General features: G+C 45.3%; 1 protein-coding gene across 6 annotated transcripts in view; it reads left to right on the forward strand.

Annotated features, from left to right (window-relative positions):
• Positions 1-18,607: 18,607 nt before the first annotated feature.
• The window catches only part of LOC128348748 (spectrin beta chain, non-erythrocytic 2-like), an 82,374-nt gene continuing 80,483 nt past the window's right edge, over positions 18,608-20,498 (forward strand). For all 6 annotated transcript variants that reach the window (XM_053304370.1, XM_053304378.1, XM_053304396.1 and 3 more), the window contains exon 1: positions 18,608-19,308. In XM_053304370.1, coding sequence (XP_053160345.1) covers positions 18,886-19,308 — 423 coding nt within the window. In that variant the 5' untranslated portion in view covers positions 18,608-18,885. The remainder of the gene's footprint in view (positions 19,309-20,498) is intronic.

A 20,498-nucleotide genomic window follows, 5' to 3' on the forward strand; every position in this document is an offset into this window, starting at 1 on the left:
AGGAAAAGCTACCCAGGTTTTCTTCCTACCTTGTTTCCACACAATCACTTCTACCCAGGTTTTCCTCCTACCTTGCTTCCACACAACTGAAAATTGGGAGCACACACAGCTACCAAACCCAGGTAGAACACAGTGAAGCTATTCCCACGATCAGCAGAAAGCAAGCTAAGGGAGCCTAGCCTGCTTTCTACTGACTGTGGGAACCACCGGGCGAGCCCGCGAGCCCAATGATTCCAAGGAGGCTAGCCCGCCTAATCCCCCCTCCCTTTAAATGAGGTTAATGGAGTGAGCGCTCTGTTAACCTCTTTTTTTTTTTTTTTTGCTTATGTGCTGCCGTGGCACATGATGACACATGAGTAGACCCCTGACCAGGAGGCTGCAGCCAGTCTCCCAGGCTCAGGGGTCCCCCAGAATGCCCCGCAGCATCCTGGGACTTCCAGGGGCCACACGGGCCTCGATGCCTGCAGCCTCCACTGGCTTCATGATGGAGCCAGTAGTTGTGTGGGCAGCCGATCCGGCCACCCAGGTCTGCAGGCATGGATGTTTGCAGAGAGCGCAGGCTAAGCCCGCTCTCCCCACAGACCCGCCAGAAGCTCTTCTCACTGATTATGAGAAGAGCTTCCGTTTTTGATTCTGTGAATGACCTCACAATCTATTTTAAGTATGACTACCACATGGAAGCTGGCACACATGAGCCCACTAGGGTGGTTAGTATCATCTAGGGGTGGAGGAACAAATGCTCATTGTGATTTTTGACAAGCCCACAGAGATGGAAAATAGATGATAGCATTGCAATACTTTCAGCTTGCTTTTATTGTCCTGATTATCAGTCCTTCAGGGCCAAATGTGTAATGGTGTTTTTAAAAGCTTTTAAAAGTTTTTAAAACACAGACATCACTATAATGTTTTACCAAAGTTGTCATAAGAATGGAAATGAAAATTGACAGGAATGTCCCCAAGGATTTCTCCATGGAGAGAATACCACAATTTGTTCATTGTTATCCTAACTCTGACCCTCCTGAACCCTTTTCCTCTGTGCAAAATTCTGCAATTTTACCCTAATTGTTTGGGAGTAGGGATAAAGGAGGAGTGATCACACAGAAAGCTGTTAAGTGCAACAATGCTATCACCGATTATCCATCTCTAGTGGGGTAGAACTTTAGATCTTGAGCCAGTGGGCCTGGCTCATGGGCTACATTCATTATTAGATGGAAAGGCCATCTTTATCATTTTCTTTTCAGCAAATTCGGGAATGTGTAATATTAATTCAAGAATTTCCTATTACAGTGACATACTAGAGCCAGCATGGCTATGAAAAGCTCCACAGCATTGTGGAACTTTTAAATTTACAATACATTGACATTGACTTTAACAGTGCTCCATCAGCTTCACTTCCCATCTTCTTGTTAGAAGGAAAGTCTTACGCATTTCAGCATGAAAAGCAAACTGCTAGTTCTGGATAAAAGCTGGACAAAAAGCCATCAATTTGTTTCCATCAACTTTTGTGCAGGGAGGAAAAAGCTGGCACATCTGTGCAGGCCCAAGTTCCAGAATCTTTGGTTGTTGTTGGCTCCGTACTTTAATCAGAGGCATATTTTGACTTGTCAGTCTTTAATTGACAACGCAATCAGTGGATGATACATTGCTGCCCTAGCTTCTAGATAAAGCATACAGTGCATAGTACATTTTGCATTTTCTAAGTAAGGCCACTTTGGGTTTCATAGGGTCAGTTTTGCATCTAGCTATGGCTATGATACCATTTAAATCTTTTCCACTTAGAAACCTGCTCTCCACTCATGTAGGAAAGAGCCAAAGATTGTCTTTCACTGAGAGCAGGAGATCACAAACCTTGTTTATGTGGATGTGGTCGTTTTATCTTGCATGAATTCCTCATGGATTCTGGTTGCCCATAACACAGCAGGGCGCTTTCCAGACTAGCTGCTCATCAGCAGCAAAATGCCTCCATTCAGAACATAAACAGCAGGGGGAGCAGTATCGCAGCAACTAACAACCCGGGGGGGGGGAAGCAACTTTTTCACGCCAGATGTACAACGTCCTTGCTCTATATCGCAGCGATTAAATTTGCAACAAGGCATTGGAAATGTGAATGGCACCCTGCTGTAGGGACTGTGGTGTCACGACACAGGAAGTGTGGAAGCATACTTCCGAGATACATCCTGACCTGTTGTAGGGTCTGGTCTGGAAAGTGCCCAGGCAAGTGTGCAGCAAACAACAGCAATCAACTTGTGGAATTCTCTGCCACAAGATGTGGTGACAGCCAACAACCTGGATGGCTTTAAGAGGGGTTTGGATAACTTCATGGAGGAGAGGTCTATCAACAGCTACTAGGAGGGCTATAGGCCATCTCCAGCCTCAAAGGCAGGATGCCTCTGAGTACCAGTTGCAGGGGAGTAACAGCAGGAGAGAGGGCATGCCCTCAGCTCCTGCCTGTGGCTTCCAGCGGCATCTGGTGGGCCACTGTGCGAAACAGGATGCTGGACTAGATGGGCCTTGGGCCTGATCCAGGAAGGCATGTTCTTAAGTGGATGCCTCTGTTTTTTAAGGGATGATTGAGTCTCATTCTATCCCAAAAACAGCACACTTGGCAGCAGACGCTGTGGAGACATCTGTCTGCTCAACTGGTCAACAAGACATTCTCTGTTGAACTGCTGGCTATGTCACTGCACAGGCATATCTTTTTACCTAGTTATATTTTCTTGAAGGCCTAAAACAGCTAATACTATACTGTAACTATCAGCTCTAGATAAACCTTTTCTGGGGGAGAAAGCTCTTGGCTTTAGGCAGACCCAACACTCATACTGTGTATTTACTATAGATGCCCCTTCACCCTAGTCTTGTTCTCTTCACCGTATTAATTCTCTCATTACCTAGTCAGTTGCTGGACTGGACTGGGGCTTATCTGTCAACACCAGCCAAGAAATAACATAGCTGGCCCAAACCCATTTCCTTGCCTGCTGGTGTGTCCATTTTGAAATTCTGAACATGGCCATATTTGAGGAGTTAGATGCTGTATGATAATACAAATGTACATAGCATCTAGTGAAATTGTACTTTCAAGAATGTCAGGAAATATGAATTATTAAGATAACGGGAAAGACCATTGGTTATGTGTATTCATCTTGCTATGCTTATGGAAGTACTGTAATGCAAATCTTATATCATGTGGAAATGGCCCATTTGGCTTGGCTCGATGTTATATTCAGAACTTGTTTGCTGCAGTATATTTTAGTCTGTTTGCCCAAACACTGAGATTGATCTAGTACCCTCAGGTGGGGAAAAGTAATGTATGAAGCTGCTGAGCCCAGCCAAGTAAAGCTGAATACCTAGAACTGTGTGTTTGTTACTTCAGCCTCTCAGCATGGTACATCTGACATCTTACCTTAAACATTTTTCCTGCAGGCTAAACACACCTTCTTTTTTCAGCATTTCCTTACATGTTTTCCTTCTAGATACTTTACCATATGCATGGCTCTCCTCCAAACTGTTATCTCTTTTTTTCTGTATCCATAGTAATTGTTATGTCATGCTAATTGCAATAATTTCTAAATTTGTCTGTACAGTACAATTGTTTGATATACTACCAGATATTTGTGCATTATGCAATTTTCTGTTTAACATTTTGCATTTGTTCTTGCAGAATTTCACTTGTTATTCCATTGACCCTCTAATGATTTCAACACACAAGAGAGTTGAGGCGATAACTACTGAAACTGACTTTTTAAAAAGTTTATGTTCTAATATGTTTGCAGTTCTTCTGATTTTGTATACTACTCACCCACTTTCCAAGTAATTAATTAAGATGTTGAATAGCAACAATTCAGGACTTACCCTTGCAAAACCCCCAAATTATTATATTTATTTCTAATTTAAAACGAACAGATTATTTTCCTTTACATGCCATTACTCAGCTAATTACGTATCCACCTCAAGGCAGATCTTCCTACCACCCATTCCCTAAGCTTCCTATGGAGGATTTATCACGGGACCCATTCAAAATATGAATGCAACATTAATGTCTGTTAAGTTGTAAGCCAGTATGGCAAGACCCATCTATTCTGGTCTTTGGTCAACACTTAAGGAATATTTTAAGTTTAAGGAATAATAATAGTAATTATATACTTGTTCCTACAACATCATTGCTACCAAATAAATCTATTGCCACATCCTGTGAGTTCTGTCATGCAGCCTAAAATCGACTGAGTCGCAATATCATTGCAGCTGTGACCTGAAACAAGTACCACCACCATACACTAAACTGCACCGACTACGTACAGTAAGTGAGCGAAGAGGAAACTGTGAGTTCTTCAGCAGTTTAAAAGAATAAGGGAAGGCTGAGGGTAACTAGGAGGCAAGCCCCAGGAGTCTTAGATCACTGTTGACCCTGCTGGTTCTCTTGCTAATAACTGAGCCGTTGAGTGACTGTTTCTGATTTTGGAGCATGATGTTGCTGTGCTGGGGCCAGGCTGGTCCCTTGGGCTCATCTCTGCCTCCCTGTGAGAAAGCTACAAGGGCTGGGAAAGGTCATTCCAGCTGAGCTCACTACAACAGCCTTCAAAGGGCAAAGGATGGGTCACATCATCAAGATGAGTCTGGAAGATGGAAAGAAGAGAGAAGGGATGATCTTTGATCTCAGTGTCCCTCTGCAAACCTCCTCCACACAGAACCAAGTTGAGTGAATTGCTCACAGTTCCCAGTCTTTTTATGCTGCAATTTCCCACCTCCTTAGTTATTCTCCAATAGAATATTGTGTGAACTGCTGAGCACCATCCACGAGATCTCTTTCCCAGCTCTGGGAATGTGGTATCACTCTACGGATCACTGCTATAATAACATCCAGATGTAAGTAACATGTTAGCTACATTGTATATATTAGATAAATTGCCTATTTTCTCATTATCAAACCTATCCACAATGCAGTTAACGCAAAGGACTAGGATTTAAGCCAGTTATGAAAATCAGTTTATACTAAATTTTATTTAATGATTTTTTTATTTGATGATTAAAGAAAGCCACAATGCAGTAGACTATATGTTGGGTTTGGCTGCAGGAAATGGTAACTGGTGACATTTGGCAAGCCACTGTCTTTCATCCTAATTTACCTCATAGGGTTCTTTTGTGATAAGAACTGCAAAGAGTTTCACTTAAAATGCTATGACAATTATTAATAAAAATCCAAGTACATTTGTAGTTTTTGTAACAGCCAGATGAGGTGCAAAACCCTTGTGGTATTATCCACTTTAATTAACTATCCACAGGCAAAGACAATGTCTGATACTCAGAACAAGGATGCACTAGTGTAGCAAGAGCACTTCCCAACCCACAGGGACATATTTTTGAGTGGCACAGAAGGCTTCCTGGGAAAAGAGAGGGCATGGGAAATGGCCGCTTCCCCACAGAACCAGTGTAGTTAGTTGGGAAGTTCTGTTAGGCTGCTCTATGGATACACTGGTGTCCGTCAGCTAAGAAGTGAGACTAAGGCCCAGTTTACATAGCACCTTTAAGCATTGGTTGCTGCTCATCTAAGTAGTCAATTCCTGCATTTCTGGAAGGATGTAAATGTTACACACAATGACACTTGGGTAATGAGGGGTATTACTTGGATAATTCCACAGCCGGACTAAGAATGGGCTCGAGAAAAACTAAAATAAACAGAAAGGTATATTATTTTTATCTTTCACCCATCCCAAAGTTTAGGCTTTACTGTGCCCCTGATGATGTCTTAGAAAGCATAATGGGCGAAAAGACCTCCTCACCTCAACGCCCGCCATAGACCCTGATACCCTCTTCCCTTTCCAAACATACCTGGTTGCAGCTGGGAGAATTTGTATGACCCAGGTGGAGACCAATAAGGGGAGATAATCTGATCAGCTCTGCCCACAGGATTGTGATACTCACACAAACACAATACAACAAGTGGCAGTACCATGGGAAGCAGAGCAGATTGCAGCACTGCTGCACAAATGGGTGAAGGGAGCTTCTGGCATGTAGTGAAGTGGATGCATTATTCTGTCATTGCTCAACCAACGTGCAATGCAGTCCACACTTACCATGCCATGACCAAACCATTTTCAGGCACATTGCAATAGTTAGATACATGCAAACTGAATTGCAATTGACAAGATAGACAGCAATAGCAATTGATTGCTTCATTATGTGGCAATTATGAGCCTAAATCCACACAACCCAGACTCCATGACTGTTTGGTTGGCACTTCTTTCCAATTCCAGGTTAATCCAGCCTCAGATAATTTGGGATCATACATGGCTTGCAGATCTAATGTAGAGAGGAAATGGCATTTAAGCTCTCTTTCCATTCAGGGTCATCCACCTGCTGGACAACATGGGACTTTCATGAAGACATAAGATCAGGCCCTGCTGGATCAGGCCCAAAGCCCATCTAGTCCAGTATCCTGTTTCACATAGTGGCCCATCAGATGCAGCTGGAAGCCTACAGGCAGGAGTTGCGGGCATGCCCTCTCTCCTGCTGTTACTCCCCTGCAACTGGTACTCAGAGGCATCCTGCCTTGGAGACTGTTTATAGCTCTCCAACTAGTAGCTGTTGATAGACCTCTCCTCCATGAAGTTATCCAAAACCCTCTTAAAGACATCCAAGTTGTTGGCTGTCACCACATCTTGTGGCAGAGAATTCCACAAGTTGATTATGTGTTGTGTGAAAAAGTACTTCCGTTTGCTGGTCCTACATTTCCTGGCAATCAGTTTCATGGGATGACCCCTGGTTCTAGAGTTATGTGAAAGGGTGTCGTAAATCTGTTAGCTCGGCTAACCCAACAGGATTTACAACCCCTTCAGCTCTCCCCCTGTGAGTTAAACAGAAAGTAGCAGCGAAGCTGCACGAAGGAAAACGAAAGACTCACAAAGAAAAATAGTAGTAAACGAATCAAGTCCCTTGAACTAAACTAGGTACCCCCCTCTACGATAACTGAGTAATAACTGAAAAGAAAACAACAGAGCAATGAATGAATAGAACAAAGGACACCAGAGCAAGGAATTAACGGAACAAGAAACACAGAGCAGGAAAGAACAGAACAAGGGCAAACTTAAACTTGAAAAGTTGAGGAATTCTAAATAGGAAAATGGTCTGCGGTAAGTGAAAGTTGCTAACAGCATCTGTGCAAGTCACAGACTGCTTAATATATGGCTCAAGAGAACCAGCAGCCAATCAGGCTTCCCTGAGTCAGCACTTCTGCTTCCTCTCCTGTGATATTCTGCGCCTGCGTGTCTCTCACTGAGCCTTCCTCTTGAGACATCTTCTCAAGACAGGTGAAATCCCAGCCTCCTCCTGATCAGCCTCCTCCTCAGCACTCATGTCTGGCAGCTGTTCCGATTCCTCAGCTCCAGAGTCTGGTCTCCTTGCCAAATCCTGTTGCTGTGCCTCTGAGCCCTCACTACCAACCTAGTCCTCCCGTTCCTCCTCTGACTCTTCTGAGTCAACGGTCTGAGCCATGACAGAGGGAGAAGAATTTCTCTCTATCCACTTTCTTCACACCATGCATGATTTTATAGATCTCTATCATGTCTCCCTGCAGTCATCTTTTTTTCTAAACTAAATAGTCCCAAGTGTTGTAGCTGCCTCATAAGAAACGTGCTCTAGGCCCCTGATCATCTTGGTTGCCCTCTTCTGCACCTTTTCCAGTTCTACAGTTCCTTTTTTAGATGTGGTGACCAAAATTGTATGCACTACTCCAGGTGTGGCCGCACCATAGTTTTGTATAAGGGCATTATAATATTAGCTGTTTTTTTTTTTCCCCAATCCCCTTCCTAATGATCCCTAGCATGGAACTGGCCTTTTTCACAGCCTCTGCACATTGAGTCGACACTTTCAACAAGCTGTCCACCACGACTCCAAGATCCCTCTCCTGGTCAGTCACTGACAGCTCAGATCCCATCAGCATATACTTGAAGTTGGGGTTCTTCGTCCCAATGTGCATCACTTTACACTTGCCAACATTGAACCTCATTTGCCACTTTGTCACCCACTCACCCAGTTTGGAGAGATCCTTTTGGAGCTCCTCACAATCACTTTTGGATTTCACTACCTGGAAGAATTTGGTATCATCTACAAATTTGGCCACGTCGCTGCTTACCTCTACTTCTAGATCACTTATGAATAAATTAAAAAGCACCGGTCCCAGTACAGATTCCTGAGGGACTCCACTTCTTACTTCCCTCCATTGTGAAAACTCTCCATTTATCCCTACCCTCTGTTTCCTGTCCTTTAACCAGTTAGCAATCCACACATGTACTTGTTACCTTATCCCATGACTACTAAGTTTCCTCAGGAGTCTTTGATGAGGAACTTTGTTGAAAGCTTTTTGGAAGTCCAGGTATGCTATTGTCAACTGGATCACCTTAATCCACACACTTGTTGACACTCTCAAATAACTCCAAAAGGTTTGTGAGGCAAGATTTACCTTTGCAGAAGCCATGCTGGTTCTCTCCCAGCAGGGCCTGTTCTTCTATGTACTTAACAATTTTATCCTTGAGGATACTTTCCATCAATTTGCCTGGAACGGACGTTAAGCTAACCGGCTTGTAATTTCTCGGATCACTCCTGGATCCCTTTTTGAAAATCGGTGTTACATTTGCTACTTTCCAGTCCACCGGTACAGAGCCTGATTGCAGGGATAAGTTCTCTATTTTAGCAAGGTAGGCAATTTCACATTTGAGTTCTTTGAGGGCTCTTGGATGGATGCCATCCAGCTCTGGCGATTTGTTAGTTTTCATTTTTCCCAGACAGTTTAGAACATCATCTCTTGTCACTTCTATCTGACTCAGTTCTTTAGCTCCATCCCCAAAAAGCCTGGTTCAAGAACAGGTATATGCTCTGTATATCCTCTGCCGTGAAGATGGACGCAAAGAACTAATTTAGTTTCTCTGCAACCTCCATATCCTCCTTAATAATCCCTTTCACTCCCTCATTGTCTAATGGTCCAACCGCCTCCCTGGCACCTTTCCTGCATCTGATATATTTAAATAAGTTTTTGTTATTCCCCTTGATGCTTTTAGCTAAATGTTTCCAAAACTCTCTTTTTGCCTCCCTTATTGTCACCTTGCATTTCTTTTGCCAGAGTTTGTGTTCCTTTCTGTTCTCTTCATTTGGAAAGGCCTTCCAATTTTGGAAGGAAGTCTTCTTCCCTTTTATGGCTTCCTTGACGTTACTTGTTAGCCATGCTGTCATGCTCCTGGACTTAGTGGTACTTTTCCTCCTTTTGGGTATACAATCGAACTGGGCTTCTAGTATTGTGGTTTTGAGTAAACTCCATGCATTCTGGAGTGAAGTGACTCTCCTGATTTTCCCTTTCAGCTTTCTTTTCACCATACTCTTCATTTTGGAGAAGTTTCCTCATCTGAAATTCAAAGTGTCTGTGTTAGATGTCCTTGGTGATTCTCTCCCCACATGTATGCTGAATTGGATCACACTATGGTCACTGTTCCCTAAAGGGTTGATGACACTGACATCATGCATCAGGTCCTGGGTGCCACTCAGGATTAAGTCCAAGGTCACCTTCTCTCTGGTTGGTTCCAAGACCAACTGTTCTAGAGCATAGTCATTCAGCGTATCTAGAAATTTGACCTCTTTGTCATGACCTAACTGAATTTACCCAGTCTATGTGTGGGTAATTGAAGTCACCCATTATTACACCCCTGCCTCTCCTTGATACCTCGCTGATTTCCTCCTGCAACTCCCAGTCACTGTCAGCGTTTTGATCCAGAGGGCAATAGCACATCCCCAGTAGCACGTTCCCTTTCAGGCCTTGTATTGTCACCCACAAGGTTTCTGTGGAGGACTCCAGTCCACCTAGGTTTTCTACTTTGTTAGATTCTATCGCTTCTTTAACATACAATGCTACTCCACCTCCAAGGCACCCCTCCCTGTCATTTCTATAGAGTTTATATCCAAGGATAACAGTGTCTCACTAGTTCTCACTGTTCCACCATGTTTCTGTTATGCCCACTATATCTATTTCTGCATTCGCAACCAAGCACTCCAGCTCACCCATCTTGGCTCAGAGGCTTGTGGCATTGGCATATAAGCACCTATACGCTGAACCTCTTACCTGGTGTATGCTATCTTTCTTTTGACTCTTTGACCAGCTGGCACAGCCTTCTGTCTGCTCTTTATGTGGTTCTGCTCTGTCCCCTTCTGTTTTATCTGAATCCTTTGCACCCTCACACTTTAAAGGACAGCATTTGCCAAACGGGATACTGCCCAGCTCCCACCAGCTATTCCCCAGGCATTATTTAAAAAGCTGCTATGCAACCTTTTTGATTTTAAGCGCCAGCAGTCTGGTTCCATCTTGGTTCAAGTGCAGCCTGTCCCTTTTGTACAGGCCTTGCTTGCCCCAAAATGTAGAATAGTCTTTATTTCAGTCTTTGACCAGCACAACAGCAAAACAGACAAAAATGGTTCAATCTACACTTATAAAATAAAAATCTCTGTAAAGTTACTTCGAGTAATAAATGGAAGATGCTAGAAGTTAAAACTATGGAGATAAAACTATGTATAAAAGTTAGTCAAAACTAATGACAGAGTGACACTGATTATAAAGGTGGCGAGACAGCAAAATTATATGATTAATACAGAGCAGTGTTAAATCTCATAGAATATTAGTTCTTAATTAGCTCTGATTGAATTTTGCTAGCTATGAGGCAAAACTTAGCCACATTATAAGACCTAGAGTCATACTGATCTGCTAAAAGGAAATTCAGATAAAAGGAATCAGTACAGCCCGGATATGGGGCCCCAAAATGTATCCCAGTGCCTAACAAATCTAAACCCCTCCTCCCAGTACGGTCTCATCCACGCACTGAAACCCCTCAGCTCTGCCTGTCTCACTGTACCTGCACATAGAACAGGTAGCATTTCTGAGAATGCTACCTTGGGGGTCCTGGACTTCAATACACTACCTATCAGCCTAAATTTGGCTTCCAGGACCTCCCGACTACATTTCCCCACATGGTTGGTGCCAACGTGCACCACAACAGCTGTCTCCTCCCCAGCACTGCATAACAACCTATCTAGATGCTGTGTGATGTCCACAACCTTCGCACCAGGCAGGCAAGTCACCATGCGGTCAACATGCAGGTCACAAACATCTCTCTATACCTCTAATGATTGAATCACCCACTACAAGGAGGCCCCTACCCCCTGGAGGAGTATCCCTGTGTGAGAGGATATGGGTTCACCTTCCACAGAAGGGGTCCCTTCTAAAGGAGCATTCCCCTCTTCCTCAGACCTTTGTCCTCCTTCCCCGAGACCTTCATTCTCTCTGACAGCAGAGGAGCTATCAGCCTTGGATGGGATGCCTCTGCCATGTCACTGAAGGTCTCGTCCACATGCCTCTCTGTCTCTCTGAGCTTCTCCAGATCTGCCCCCTTGATCTCGAGGGAACGAACTTGTTCCCTGAGAGCCAGGAGCTCCTTGCACTGAGCACACACCCATGTCTTCATCCCATGCAGCAAATAGTCATACATGCAACACTCTGTGCAATACACTGGGAAGTGCTCCCTCTCCTGCTGGCTTTCTATGTTCATACTGGTTTTGTTGGCTATTTACAGTATTTAGAGATAGTTTATTAGAAGGATAGATCTCAGCTGTAATGGTCAGCTATTTAATTGTCCAAACAGCCTTTCTCAAAAATATGAGGGAGGGATTTGTAGTTACCTTCTCTTCTCCACCGGGCTCCTTGTGATCACAGGGGCTTGTTCCAGGCTCCCCTGCACACTTCCCGCAAAACTCCTGCAAAACTCCATTGTCCTGTTTGCTATCCCTGTGGCTATGCTCTGTCGGCTATGTTCTCGGGTCTTCACCTCTTCTTATGTAGACAGTGTGCTTCAAACAGAGACACAGGATGTGTCTCAAAGGAATGTGGGGCCTCCCCCAGCCCTAGCTGACTCCACCTACTCCAGGCAGGGACAAACAAAAACACAGGAGTTTGCTAGCCCTGGCAAATAACACACACAAATACACAGACTAGGACTTATCCCTTAAAGAAAAACCAACCCCTCAAAATCTCCCCTCCTCCTGTTAGTCTGAAGCGGGGGGAGGCTAGATGGTTTAGAAAAGCTTGCTCACCTCCTGAAGCTGCTTCTGCTCTTCCCAGAGTAGGCTTCAAGACAGAATTTGTAAAGATTTGCCTGGCAGCCTTCAAGAATAACATTATAGCATCTCTACTTAATTAAGTTTTTACAGTGGGCAGCAACCAAATGAACACTGCCCTTGCATTTAGAATGAATTGCACAAGCAACATTTTTTGCCAATCCCCCCTTCCTTCTGCTGCCCTGATGCCCCCTGAAAGTATGTCCCTGAGGGCTGAGGAACCCTCAGAAACATACATTGAGGGCAGCAGAGGAAGGGGGATTTAACAAAAATCTTTGCATATGTGCAAAATGTTCTAATGCAAGGGCAGCTTAGTTTGGATGCTGCCCAGTATTTATAAACTGCCTTTCCAGTGAAAATTGCCCAGTGACCCTCAGACCTCCTGCATAGCCAGAGAAATGAAATAATAGTGCTTCCTGCCTTTTCACACACTTCCTATATACTATCAGGTATCAATCCAGAATTTTCACTTGAGGCACAAATGACTAGGCTCAAACTATCATACTTTGGACACATTATGCGAAGACCCAGCTCCCTTGAGAAGTCCATAATGCTGGGGAAAGTTGAAGGAAAGAGAAGAAGAGGACGACCAGCAGCAAGGTGGATGGACTCGATTACGACAGCAATGAATGCACCACTGAGAGACCTTAAAGGCCAAGTTGAAGACAGATCATCCTGGAGAGAATCTATCTATGTGGTCGCTAAGAGTCAACACCGACTTGACGGCACTTAATCAATCAGTCAATGAAGCTCCCTTTACACTGAAAGGGAGCTGCAGCTGATCACAGCCGTCCATTTGGGAATGGGGCTATAGCTCAGTGGTAGAGCATCTACTTTGCATGAAGAAGGTCTCAGGTTCAATCCCTGGCATCTCCAGGTAGGGCTAAGAAAGACTGCTTGAAACCTTGGAGAGCCACTGCCAGTTGGTGTTTACTGAGCTATAGGGAGCAATGGCCTGACTCAGTATAAGGTAGCTTCCTATGGTCCTATTATTATTGTAGCTGTACGATATACACATTTGAAAACATGTTTCATTCACACATTACACTTAAGGAAACTTAGATGTACAGCTATGAAAAATGTAATGTGGCCATAACAGATGCAGTTGCTTTATTAGACACCTGTCTTCCTCCTTTCCCTCCACCCCCCCCCCCCCCGCATTCCTTTTGAAAGCTAAAAGCCATCAAAGATTCGAAGGCTAATGGGTATTATACAGCCTGCTCCTTTTCTCCTGCAAGATACCAACATGTGTCTACTCAAGGGAAACAAGCGACAGTCACTAGCAGAGCAGGGGAAACAGTTGTGGGGTCCACCTATATTTTTAAGCTGGCTGCCTGTTCAGGGATTCAATAGCCTTCAACAGATGCTGCCTGTGCTAGATCATGTAATTGTGCTGCACAGAGGCCGTGATCCTCTCTCTTACACCCACCCCATGCCCCAATTACCCCACCCCATGCCCCGTTTCAGGAGGCAGCCCTCCAACAGATGGAGTCACAGGGTTGGCAGCTGTCACTTACGCCAAGCATGTGTCCCTCCCCATACCCTTGGGGGGGAGGCAGAGCTGGGGTTGGGAAGAGTGCTTAAAGGACAGCTGACAACCAAGCCTTTTTTAATCGTCCCTTATTGTCTGGGCACATTGCTACTGTTGGTGCTCTAGGCAAGTCATCTTATCAAAAGGGTGCAGAGAGGTGAAAGCTGCTCTGGGGACACAGGACCTTTCTGTAGTTCTGGAAGAGAACTGGAAGGAGGAAGGAGCCAGAAGACAGTAAGAGCTGCTTTGGTTACACATTTATAGGTCTATTTTCTGGGAAGTGCACTGGTCACCTGCAGAATCCTGCCTTTAACCTTGGAGAAGCCGCTGTCAGTCTACAATACTGAGCTAGATGGCTCAGTATATGGCAGCTTCCTATGTTCCTAATCTGGAGTTTGTGTTCCAGGTTCTAGTAACACAAAGGTAGAAAAGATTAAAGTCACACACCAGACATCGCTGGCACTTTTGGTCTAAAACTGAACTGGTTTTCTACTCTAACTGCCAGTGCAGTTAGAAAAGCGACACCACTGTGCATTCACTGAAGATCACATCCAATAGTGGCTTTCGATTTTTACTGTAAGTTCAGGTGTGTGTGACTCTAGGTTCCCCCCCTTATCTTTATGATTAAAAATTATATGAAGAGACTGTGGTTTGTGGAGCAGGAAACTGGGGAAGTGGGGACATACAATTTATTTCTCGGTGTCTGTCTTTCTCAGGTCTAGCTTTCTCTTAACTTAAAGGACGGTAGATTCTGAAACTGGTCATTGTTGCATTTTGTGATAAAGCCTTTGATAAAGAATTAAGGGAAATGGTAGGTGAAAAATAAAACTTGTGATGGAAGATACATAAAGCCTGATTCCAGAATAAAGTGCTAGTTAAAAATAGTGGTTCTGTGTAAAATATTAAGGGATTAGAGCATTCATAGGGTAAACATTCTGATTAATCTCACATATTTAATTTCACATATAGATTAAGGTTGTTGCTTTTAATCATATTTAATCTGGAGCTCTACTCTGGAGAGAATCTATCCAGGTGGTCGCTAAGAGTCGACACCGACGACACTTAATCAATCACTCCGCCAAAGTAGTACTTGGTTTTTATGTCCTGTGGTAAATTGTCTCTATCTAGGAATATATTTTGATCCCAGCATTCTGTTATATGGCTGTTCTATGTTATTTAGTCAAGAGAAATCATTATCATCATAATATTCTCTGGTTATCTGTATTAACATATTTCAATAGGTTAAGCAATTTATTAACCCATTTAAAAGACAATCAACATACCCATCTTTAAACATGATACTTAAAAACTTCCCATCCCATTGCTGGGATTACTCTCTCTGCTGTTTTATGATTGATTAAGAAGTTTATTAAAATAATTTCAGAGCAACTAGTGGCAATAAAAGATTTTGAAAGGCTGACAGAATTTTAGATGTGAATTTTGTCCAATATTAATTAATAGCAATTAAGCCTGTTGGTGACAATCAGGCATTAGATTTCCAACTAATACCAATTTATTCCTAATCATCTGTATTGGTAGTTGTTTTAGGAATATTTTTTTCTTGTTTGCCTAGATTTCATACAGTTGCAAACCAAGAAGAACACCACTTCCTGTCTAAATTGAAAACTGTTACTGGGCTTATGGTAAGACTGTATGTGGTGTGTTTTGTCCCACACAGTTTCCCAGGTGCTGCCATCTGGGATGTATGTGTATGATTGTTGCATATGAATAAGCCCATAGAGGTCAGTCAGTCTGTAAACAAACTGGCAGCTCCAACCATGTTAAAGCTGAGTTACAGTTACAGAAGTTACAGAATCTTACCTCCAAAAGAAAGAGATGTCATAGTCAGCACACATAACACAGCAATCTGGATGGCAAAGAACACCATTATTATTCTAGTTTTCTACTTGTGGCATGCTGTAATTTGGATGTTATGAGAAAATCAGGAAGCATGTGGACAGAGAGAATCCTTCCTACTGTAGTGAATAAAACACTGCTTTCATATCCATTCTATTCAAAGGACATATACTTAAGATAACTTAAAATTAGGTTTTGAACACAATATGATATGATCATGCTTTTGTACTTACAATGATCAGTGATTAAAGTATGGTGAAAGAGGAATTCTCTCAGTGTGTGATTATGGATATTAGACAAAGTTTGCAAGAATGGACCCTAAACCAGGAGACCATTCTCATCAACCCAAACCAGCAGAGAGGCTAGCAACTAGACTTAAGGCTTAGTTTGTGGGTAGCCTAACCTTTTACACCAAATCAGGCAATTCTGAAGATCTGGGAGGTACACAGTGGCTTCCCTCAACCTATATGCAATCCAATCATGGTTCCCCAGCCACCTTTGACTATAAGCCTTTTTTTTTTTTTTTTAGTATGAAATAAAGCAGGTCAAGGCACCTAAAATAAAGTTGGTTTACTGAGTAATAAAACAAAACAGGTTAAATTTAAGAAAAGTATTTATTTCAAATAAATAAAGCAGATAAAACTAAACATCTCCAGCCATATAAACGCTGATCTGCCTAGATCGGGTCATTGGAAGCCATCATGAAATTATAAAGAATTCATCTAAATATTACTATTCCGTGTGCAAAGAAAATCGCCACATGCAGTCGTCACACACGACGATCTACACGCAGGTTGCCATTCCTTCTTCCCAGAAGTAACTTCTGAGTGGGGAGTTTGCAATGTGCGAAGCTGCCCGGAGAAACTTCTCTTGAGAAGGAGGATCAGAGAAACGCCTTCAGCACTTGGCTGCTGATTCTGTAGTACAGCTATATCCCCACTTCACCCCCCAAAAGGTGCCCGTGCTCCGCCGGAGGAAACTCAGCAAAGCAGGAGCAGGAGCTGGCAGCCAGCTCTATAGGGTTCCCGGCCTCTGGCCATGCAATGCTCTAGTCCCGCCTCCACTGCCCAGAGGCTGGAGTTAGAATTCTCCGTTGCCATAGCGCCCGGGGAAGTTTCCTTTCCTAGTCCCCGTGCTTTGAGCCTATCCTTGTGGAATTCAATTGCATCATCGCCTCCGACGCGCTCCGTTGCTAGGACAACTCCGGGCACTTAGGGAGAACGTTCCATCCTCCACCCACACCCATCACCTTCCTTCCCAAGATTCCAGCGGCCCGCGCGCTAGGCGGCAGGAGAGAGCCTGTGTAGCAACAGCCCGGAAGTCCGGGGGGGGGGGTCGTCAATCAGGGCGAGAGAAGAGAGTAGACAGCTCTCGCGCTCTGCAGCCCTTGCCATTTGTGTCTCTTTAGAACCCCGTCCACTGGAGAACAACAGGCTGGGCGGTGAAGGCTTCCTTTACAATAGTCCCAGGGCAAGAAGCAACGGCGTGGTGGATTGCAATATAGGTCACGCTCCTCATACATACATGCATTTTTGGAAGGGGCGGGGAAGAACCCCCATTATAGAAAGCAGCATGAGGCTGCAAAATGTTTGCCTTACCCCATTCCCGTATTCCGTCTTTTAGGCTTGCAGGTGCCTAAAGCTCTGTAGGTGATTTCAAACTAAGCAAAAGTAGGGGCTGCGAGAACTGACTGTGTTCGTGTTTCTTTTTGGCAAGGCGCCTGTGCTTTTAGCAGCTGCCCAACAGGCAAAAATGCAGCCGCCAAAGCATTTCTCGTCAGAAACAAAGTTCTGGGAAGCGCTTCACCTGTTGAATTTCTGTCGTGCCGCTATTGAATGGCCAGGAGCCCGGAGAGGAGAAACAGGCGGCAGCGGCAGGCATTGCTAACACGCCAGTATTCTGCGCTGTGCGCGCTTTGTGCACTCTTTTTTCGCCTCGCGTCGGGCCGGACTCTTCTCTACCTCACCCTGTCCTACAGCTCTCAGCAACCCCAAATTCCAGCAGGTGATAGCGCGACCCCCTAAGCTGGGAGCCCCGAGGCAAAACTGAAGGCTGGAAGATTTTTTGGAAGCCGTCTTTTCTCCTTTGCCCAAGCCGCATTACCTCATGCTAAAGAACTCCCTGCTGAAGGGCTGGGCTAAATATAGGGGCTGGAGCTGGGACCGGGAGTGGGAGAGAGTTGACTTTGCAAACAAAAAGAAAGAAGGCGGCGGGGGGGGGGCTTGAACCCGGGGCGGGGGACATTCTCTCCCCTCCCCCGCCAGGCTGAGCCGCTTCGCTCCCTCCCGGCTTCTGACCCTGGTGTGTTTCTGTGTGCCTCCCCCCGCAGATCTCAGCCCAGCGCCCTGAGCGCACCATGCCCGCCCCGCTGCTCGTCGTCCTGCTTCTGCGCGCCTTTCTGACTCGCCTGCTGCTCTTGGCTCGCAAGCGCCTCCTGCCGCTGCTTCGGCGCTTGGGAGCCCGCCTGACTTCTCGGCAGTCCCGCGAGGCTGTGCTCACCTGCCTGCTCTGCGTCCTCAACCTGCGCAAGAAGGTGGACGACTGAGGCACCCTCCGAGGGAGGCGGGCGACGCCCAACTTTTCAGGGATAAGCTGCAGCAGTAGCCGCTCTGCCGCCACCTGCCTGCCCCCCATGCTGAGACTTTCGAGGTGGAGCACCCCAAGAAGAGGCGGACGTCACCCTGCGGCCAGCTTTGTTCCCGTAGAAGGGACGCTTTCAAGCGTCTCGCGTGTGGAGCAACAGGAGCGCACGCTGCCTGCTGCCAAAAGAGGGGGAGCCATCAGGGAGCAACCAGCAACTATAGCCCTCCCCAGGAGAAGCTTTAATTTCTGATCTCATTGCTCAAGATCCACCCTCAGACAGGCACTTTCCAGCTCAAGTCTTTCAGAATTATTTGTTTGCCTTTGCTTTGAAGCCAGGATCCAGACCCCACCCACGCTTCTGCTCTCTCACACTCTTTTGTTTTCTGAGTGCTTGTGGATGGAATGCTTCTTCCCCCATCACTGCCCAGAGGCCTGGAAGGGTGCAAGTAGCATGTCTTTTGCCTGGAAGCCACAGAAGGTTGGCTTTCATCTCCTTTTAGACATTTCAAAGCCAGCGTAACTGCTGAAAGAGATCCCGGGCATCTTGAGAACTGGGGGCAGCACAGGAGTCACTGGGACAAATTCTCCATCTTGGGATTCTTGCATGGTGCAGAAGAGGCTGAACCAGAACTGCATCTCTCATGTCTTCGTCCTAGCCTTTCTAGTCTCCTCCTAGGGTGGTTCTTCTATTGCAGCCAGCAGAGTGGGGGTTATCAAGACTTGTGACCCCCACAGTCTCCTGTGGACCCTGCAGGGCCAATGCAAGAGGAAACATGTCTGGCAGCACAGCAAGGAAGATCCAACCGTTCACCATTAGCACCAAGCTTTCTCTTCCAAAGTGTTCTCCAGACTTTCCAGGAGACAGCTGTCCTGGCATTCCTATAGCTGCTTTGGACAACCATGTCTTGCACCAGAATCTCAATGAGCGTGTTTCTCTCTATCTGGCTCAAGCTCAGACTTCCCCAGTGCCCACTGGAGGTAGGTTTGACAGCAGCAGCCCAGCTGAGGAGGTGGTCACCAATGAAGATCGTGTCAATCGCAACTCACTGTCCCGCTCCATCAAGAAGATCACCCTGTCCAGCTGGCACAGGGAGCCTCCTTCAGGCAAGGAAGGGGTGCTTGAGGGCCCTGCCCATACCAGCTGTGAGCGAAACTGCAACAACAACAACTGCAGAACAGGAAAAACACAATTCAAGGTAAGCCCCCCCCCATCCCACCCCTGCATCCTCTTTGTTATGCTTGGCTGCTCTGCATTCCACCTCTCTGTATCCCATCCAGGCCAAGCAAGGCCTCTTCTTTAGTTGTAAGATCCTCTGTGTCCTTGCTGTGCGAGGTGGTGCCACAAGTTAGCTGAAGGGATATTTGTGAAGGCCAGTGTACATCATGAGAGACTGGGTTTTGTTTTGTTTTTTAGGGGTGGTGGTGGTAACAGTCTTTCCTCTGTCAGTGGAAGACATCTAACCTCTTGAAAGCTTTGGTCACACGTGACCAAAGAGCATTGCAGCTCCCCCGATCTTGGTATTGTTATTTTATTATTTTTTACGTTTTCTATCCCGCTCTTCCTCCAAGGAGCCCAGAGCAGTGTACCAAGGTTTCTCTTCACAACAACCCTGTGAAGTAGGTTAGGCTGAGAGAGAAGTGACTGGCCCAGAGTCACTCAGCAAGTCTCATGGCTGAATGGGGATTTGAACTCGGGTCTCCCCGGTCCTAGTCCAGCACTACACCACGCTGGTAGAAATGTATTTATGAGCCGGAGACAAGAGGTCACTTTTTCTACAGAGCTAAGACTAAAAACTGACCTGGCCACTCAAACGAACACCAAGCCTTCCTTCGCTGTCCTAACATACTGCAGTGCCTGATAGTGTTTTGACGCAGGTGGGTTGATGTAATCTCCTCCACCATTCTTAAAGACAGACTACAGGAGCACAGTACATAATGGAGCAAGAAGGAGGTATTGGGTAGTCTAATGGATACTTTATTTCAGTTATAATGACTCTATTTCCACTGTTGGGAACGGTCGTATGGAGCCTACAGATTTCTAGTTCTGCCTTCCCAGTTCAAGATAGTTCTGTTCTGCTTCTTATCTTCTGGGTTCTGCTGCCTTTTTTGGTGGCGTGTGGCTGACATAGCAAGAAGGCAACTCACTGAGCATAGCGGGACAAGCCTAGGAAGGGCTGCTCCTATGATTAGTAGTTAAGCACCTAAAACATCTGTCTTCTAGCATGCTTCTCGCACAGGCATGTCAGTGCTGGGCAGATTTTGTAAGAGAGTAGCATTTAAATTAGTGCTGGTAAGGACTTGGAGGTAGTTGAAAGAGTTCGTATGGCATATAGGAATGGTAGCTAAACTTGAACATAAAGGGGGACTGCATACTAGTGCAGCCTTC

The sequence above is a fragment of the Hemicordylus capensis genome, chromosome 1 (genome assembly GCF_027244095.1).
Source record: "Hemicordylus capensis ecotype Gifberg chromosome 1, rHemCap1.1.pri, whole genome shotgun sequence".
NCBI lineage: Eukaryota > Metazoa > Chordata > Lepidosauria > Squamata > Cordylidae > Hemicordylus > Hemicordylus capensis.